At 42.0% G+C, this 6874-nt stretch overlaps 1 protein-coding gene across 1 annotated transcript in view; it reads right to left on the reverse strand.

The window, feature by feature from the left end:
* Window positions 1-6401, reverse strand: part of LOC148038199 (diacylglycerol kinase 1-like) — a 73479-nt gene extending 67078 nt beyond the window's left edge. Inside the window, exon 1 of the mRNA XM_087669850.1 lies at window positions 4733-6401. Coding sequence (XP_087525976.1) covers window positions 4733-5908 — 1176 coding nt within the window. The 5' untranslated portion in view covers window positions 5909-6401. The remainder of the gene's footprint in view (window positions 1-4732) is intronic.
* Window positions 6402-6874: the final 473 nt, after the last annotated feature.

Consider the following 6874-nt stretch of genomic DNA (forward strand, 5'->3'; position numbering starts at 1 on the left):
GATAACTGCACGATATCACAATGCATTGAATAAATTCTTATATTTAGCTGCATTTAAGTGCATCAAAAAAAAAAAATCTTATCATTTACGAATCATGTGAACATAAGGAAAAGTGAATTAAGGTAATTAAAAGTAGGTCATCAAATTCATTGAGTGGAAGTACCCTCTTTGATAGAGAAAAATTCCACTTGTTATTAGTTAAGTGGAAATTATTGAATTGCGTACGTAACCATTAGAAGCCTAGGATATCTGAATTGACTCGCTTCGCCAACAAAACAAAGTGGAGTACAAATCCTAGTTCAAGGAGCAACTAAAAAGTTGATATGATCCTCTTTCGAGAAATTAGAAGCTTAAAATTCCTAAGGAAAATACTTGCCTTGTTAGCTTACGTAGCTTCCAAGATAAATTCTAGATTCCAAGGTTTCCAACTTAGCTTCCACAAATTGGGACAAGTCTTAACCATATCCTAACACATAGAAGCCTAGTACAATAGTCAAGACTCATAAAAATGATCAATTGACCAACAAAGATTTACATCGAGAAATATTGCGAGCAAAGATCAAAACAAGTTAGAAAAATTAATAGTAATCAAGGAAAGATCCAACAAATAAGACTAATTAGAATTGAGATTTCAAGGGAAACCTACGAAAATCTGAGAAGGAATTAAACCAAGTTGGAAAGAATTGCTGCTAGGTTAAAATCTTACTCTAATTGCCTCCCTATTTGTGTAAGGATATAATTGAAAAGAATTGCTTGTTCTTTCAATGGTACATACAAGCTTACTTGATGCACTTAGAAGATTTAATTGAACTAGTCAAAACCCTAATGTATCAAATTTACAATGAGATAAAAAGAAAGCACACTAGACCTTCCCCAAGGCTAGCTGTGGAATCCGTTACCAAGAGGAGTTGGTTTTTACCACCTCGAAGAGTTCAAATTGACCTTGATAGCGAGAGGTCGCTCCCTAGGAGATTCTTAGATAGGAGGAGTTAAGGATGCTAGAGAGGCTCTAACCAATAAACTCTTAGGCTCCTAGGAACCGTCCAAAACCTTGCGTGACTCAGGATGAGACTTCCTAAGGGCCCATTAAAGGGGCGAAACCTTGGTAAAACAAAGGCCTTCAAGTCATTCTTCCGTATGGGCAAAAGGTGAACACTTATATAAAATTATCCAATAAATAAAGAAATTGTATTCCAAAGGATTGTTTTCATTGTTTGTGTATTGTGACTTAAATTACATGAATAAACACTGTGACTAAAAAGGCTAATTAAGAAGCTACTTTCATAAGTACAACATAAATGTATTAGCAAAGTAGATAACTAAAGCTATCCAACCAAGGGAAGCAAGAGGACGAGATTCTTGGCGAACCCACTCTAAGGTAGGGTAGTCTCAATAAGTCGAGAGCTTCTCCACATTTAGATATGTTATAGTATAGGGAACATTAACCACATAGGATCACTTAGCACCCTGACTCTGTATCGTTTTAGGGAAATGGAGTGAGACTTTGGGCAAAGGGGTCGACGTGTCCATACTCCCCTCGTTTCTCACTCTCCTCGAACCAAGTATGATACGAGTTGCGGCTTCGGGTGGAGCAATCTAGCACAAGCAGATGCTCAAAGACCGATGCTAGTTAATCTAATACATGACCTTAGTTTACTTAGAACCTGAAATTCAAGTCGATTCTTATGGGAATGCCCGAGACTTTCCACTATGAAGTGGACTACTCCAAAGAGTCTAGGCAACAAACCTTGTGTTATTTGGAGTACCAAGTGGCGTCGCCTAGGAAAACATCTCAATGGACCACTAAATCATGCCGCTAAGGATGTCTCAAAGTGGCCACGTCACACTACACTATACATTTTGCGCTATCTACAAGGAAGTCATACACATGGATAACAAGAGTACTCTTGCTCTAACCAAGAACCTCATGTTTCATGCCCGTACGAAACACATCAAGTTTCAATACCATTATGTTCGGAAGTGGATCGTGGAGTCTAAGCTAGCAGTGGTCTCTACTGTCCTAGGAAGCACAATGCAATGGACCTTTTCACAAAGCCTCTGTCTCGGCCTTCTATGCTCCATCACATCAAAATGTTGGGTCTTGAACACTACTTGAGATTTGAGAGGGAGTGTTAGCATTCATGTGCATTTCATGTTGGTCATCTCCTAGTTGTGGGCTCCATCAAGGTCTAACAAAGACACTGAAGTTCCAATAGCCCATGCATTTCAGTTTCCAGCCTTGCATTTCAGTTTTCAGTGTGTTTAATGTGTTCACACTGCCAATCACGTTTCACTGCATTTTAGTTTTGTGGCTTAAACCAGCTGCATTCACCGTGGCAAGGCTTGTTTGACCAGGCGGTGGCATTTATGGCCAGTCATCCAGCATTAAATGCTGCCAACTGGGCTGGTCAGCCTGTTTCCCAGCTGGCTGCTATTTATAGCAGCCATCAAACTGCTGCGTGTCACATTCTTCTTGCAGCCTGCCAACTCTCTTTCCTATTAAGCCTACAGCCTTTCATCAGCCTGATCCAGTGCCCCTACTAGTACCTTGGATTGTGCAGGGACCGATCAGTCCATCATGTATTCAGCTTTCATTTTCAGTTTAGTGCAGTCTATTTCTTCTCTTCTCTATGTTGATTTCAGTCTCTTTTCCCTTCTCTCTCAGTGTTAGTGTGTGTCTCATACTTAAAGGAATCGCATAATGAACCGTCTGTGATGAATTGATTAAGGAATATATTTATATGCAGCCAAAAAATGTGGTAGAATGAACTTTTAAACTGTTTAGACGATTAGATTACTAGGTAAGTGGGTGCAAGCAAATGGACACAATGACCCTATCCTATGGATAAGTAGACTCAATTTGTCCAGTGGCTTTCTACATTATTGTTAGGATTAAAGTCTAGTGATCATGATCATTTGCCTACAAGGTTGAAGGAGAGAACCTGAGCTAGCACTAGTTAAGAGAAACAGATGTGATCAAGCATTGGTCCTTGAGACCATGGAAGCAATCGCCACTCTATGAACCAAGTGCAGTTTTAGCTACTGCTAGCACCTTATGAGAGAAGCATCACATATATAGAAATCTTGTCCACTATGAGATATGAGGGTGCTACCATTGCATTTCCCATCTTCACTGGATCATGGTCTTCCCCAATCAAAAATATTTCAGACTCTTATCTTCAAGAGCTCCGCAAAAACCAAGATTCACTGGCCCACCCCCCAGTCATGAGTGATAGCTCTAGGTACACATGGCAGTAGACAACAAACACTAGCAAAATTTTTCTCTAAGATCCCACCACCACTGTAGAGACTTCACCATTTGCCACTAACTAGAGGGCCCCATTGATCACCAGTAGGATCCCACCACCACTGGTAGAGCCTTCACCATTTACCACTAAGTAGAGGACCCATTGATCAAGTCACAAAGCTAATGTACAGAACTAGGAGGCCCTACCCCCATAGCGCTAGGCATCATCCCTAACACTATTTGAGGATCTGGGCCATCATTTTCCACCATTGTTGGACATTCTCAAAGCGCCTCACCTTAGAAAATGCCATCATGGATATACTCAGATTCCTCTATAGTAGCCCTATTCTAGATACGCAAGTCAAGAGCTCATGTACACATTTATGATCTACTTTTTTGTTTATTTAATTTATCCGTCACGAGGCATACCATGCATTCATTGTAATCACCATTTTTGTCTCATGGTCATTTTGGCCTTTTGACTTTTCTTTATTTCTTTCTTTTTGTCTCTCTCACAGAGTTATGCATGCATGGTGTTGCCACCTTAGAGGCCTACAAAAGAACAGGCTGTGCTACATTTCATTCATTCTAATTGTCAAATGAGGCTTTTGGTGCCCAGTTGGGATTTCAAGGCTGTATATCTGAACGTACTCTCTCCATCCACATCTCCAGCTCGCTCTTCTTTTGCCATGGCATCAGCAGTCTCAGGCTTCTGGCTCTTGGCTCTAAGCCTATGCACTCTCTCTTCTTCTTCAGTTAGAGTGACCTTTCTCAGCACCTGGCCTTGCCAAAGTAAAATTGTGAAAGAGTTTCAACTTTCTGGGCTGGGAAGCCCTGCTGATTGAGAAGAAAGGGTGGTTGTGAGCTCTGAAAGAGGGGCTAGTGCTGAAATGGTCCTGCTGTTCGCAGAGGCAGAATAAAGCGTATTTGCAGCCGCTTTGCAGCAAAATCTTTGCAGACTTGTCAATATGCTGCTTAGATGTTGTTTCAGAGCTAATAGCTGGCAAAAATAGCTTGTCAAATAGTTAATCTACTTAGCTGTTAGTCAAAAGTCAGAACTGGAAGCCAGCTGCTGCAGGCAACAGGATGTCAAACTGTGCACCTTCACAGATGACTGCTGCCTGGACTGTTGTGGGGTCATTTTCACAAGCTCCCGTTTAGCATCACAAGCTGCAAGGTGCTTGTGGAATTTTTCAAGATGGTTCATTGAAGCTAGCATCTGTCAGACATGGCATTGGTGTGGCATTCTTAGATACAAATTTGATAATTTTTCTAGTAAGGCCTCTTGCAGTTCAAACCTATTGCCAATTGTAATCATTAATTTCCCCCACCAAAACAAAACAAAACCCAATAATAATAACAATGATGATGATGATGATGACGCCATGGAAGGATGACTCTTTCATCTTAGCATGAAGTGGCTTTCAAACATTACAGGTCCAGCTGTTATTTAAAATGTATGGATTTAACTTGTCACAGATTTACCTGTACAGGATTCAACAGCATATTCAGCTGTCTTTTCAGAGATACTCCAAGCTGAGCACCACTTTTTTTGTTGACAAATACCAGCAATGGCCTAGCATCTGGTGAAAGGTCTACTAAAGCATATTTGGGCCTCTTCTCAGCATCTAGGCGCAGTCCATCCTGGGCATTTGGAGATTCCATTTGGTTCTCTTTTGAATAGACAACTTCTGAAGCAGGATATTCATCGTTTGTACGTGTCCTGTCCAAAACACCATTTAGTTTGCCATCAAGATGAGCCTCCGATCTACCTTCATTAAAGGTTGCCAGATCACCCTCTGTATCAGAGGCAAGATCACTCTCAGTGCCAGATGTGCTATTGAAAGAATTCCCTCTCAGTGGCTTGTTTTTTGTTCTTCTCTTTCTGATCTGTACACGGACAGTTGATGCAATCCCTGTTGCACCATGAGTTAAAGAGCTGAAAAAACCCCCTGTGGAGCTTTTGCCTCCCAAGTCCTTCACTGAAAGAGGTGAAATAATAAGTCTCTTGAATGGCCCTAGGTCACAAACATCATCCCCATCTTCTGATGAACTGGTATGGCAGCCAACGTGCACTTGATGTTGGCACCAAATGCAACGCCAAACAGCAGCTGGGGCAAGAAAGGAGCCACTACAAGCCTCATCACAGTGCATACAAAAGCCAGGCTCATCATCTGTATCATCCCATTTTTCTACCCATTGGTGAAGGAGAATCTTTGAACCAGCCATGGCAACCTTTTTGCAATCATTCTGTGCATTTTTGGAACAGCTTAAATGTGCTCCAGCACCACAGACTGTGCATCGACTTATTGAATACTGTGGACCAAGAGATTGTGATGGTGTAAGGGCCTCCAAACAAACACAGCAAGACGATGAGCTACGTGCCTTCTGCACAGATTCCTGCGCCCAGGTATGAGGGACAGAGGAAGCCCTCCCTCTCGAACTTCGTTTTGCATGAGCGAATTTCAACCAGTGGATCGAAGCTTTTCTTTGCCAACGCAGAATGAACAGTGCGAATGTAAACACTCCGATGAGGACTGTGGTGAACCAAGCTGAAATCAATAGAGGAGCCTCATGAAATCGGTCGATGACACGGGAAACGAAATGTATGGTGTGGTTCAACGAAGGATGTGGCAAGAAGCTGATGTTACTGTAGTCCATCAAAAATGCTGAACCTCTGAGAGACAATGACAGAAACTTGGACACTTAGCATGGTCCTTCCATAACGATATTGAACAAATCAATAACGTGGTCTTGACGCGTAGAATATTTCTTTCTAGCATGTGGAGCCATAGCCGACCAAAACATCCAACAAGCCCGCACAGAAGGAACTCGGAAGCTGACGGATCACGAAATATGCCTTAGAGATCCCCACAGCATGTCCAAAACCCTAATATGCTCATGTGATCGCTTGCCCTGCTGATTTAATCACATAAGAGATCGCTGCAGAATCTGGACAGTGGAAGGTTTCACGAGCCGATCTCATCACAGTAACCCTGTTTTATCCAACAGAACAAAATCGTGACCATTGATAACTCGAAAACAAATTGAAAACGGAGTGGAATGGGAGAGCTTTATAAACGAGTGGCGATGGTGGGACGCAAAGGTTCATAACACACGGAGAAGGACGGCCAAGTCGATGTACGGATATTTCTTTCTACGTGGCCCCTTCGTGGATCGACATTTGTCATGTCGAGATCAAATAGATTGTCGTACAAACTAACTTAGCTGAGTTCTAGACATGCGCATCGAAAGAGCACCAATGTATTTTGGAAGTTCAACCTCTCACCCTGGGGAGATGAGGGGGTTCCGTTCCATAGCCATTTTCAGAGGTGCCTATTGGAGGATATCAAAATAATAGGTACATGCAGGATCATCTCTACCTAGTCGGCAGTTGCTTGACCTTGCCATAGTTAGGAGCACATCTTGGATCTCTATTGATAATATTGCTGCAATGGGTAGAACTATGGAGAAGGGGGGAGGTGGTTGCATAAGATTAGCTATTATATAGTTGTTTGACCTTGTCGGCTTGTGCATGAAGTTTGCTCTATCAAGGAACGACAAGCTTTTTGTTTCTCCTTCCAATTGCAAAAGTGGAAGTGCTCCATTGCCAACTTGGATAATGTC

The sequence above is a fragment of the Lygodium microphyllum genome, chromosome 3 (assembly GCF_053477565.2).
Source record: "Lygodium microphyllum isolate KBCC chromosome 3, Lygodium_microphyllum_v1.1.10, whole genome shotgun sequence".
NCBI classification, from domain to species: Eukaryota; Viridiplantae; Streptophyta; class Polypodiopsida; order Schizaeales; family Lygodiaceae; genus Lygodium; species Lygodium microphyllum.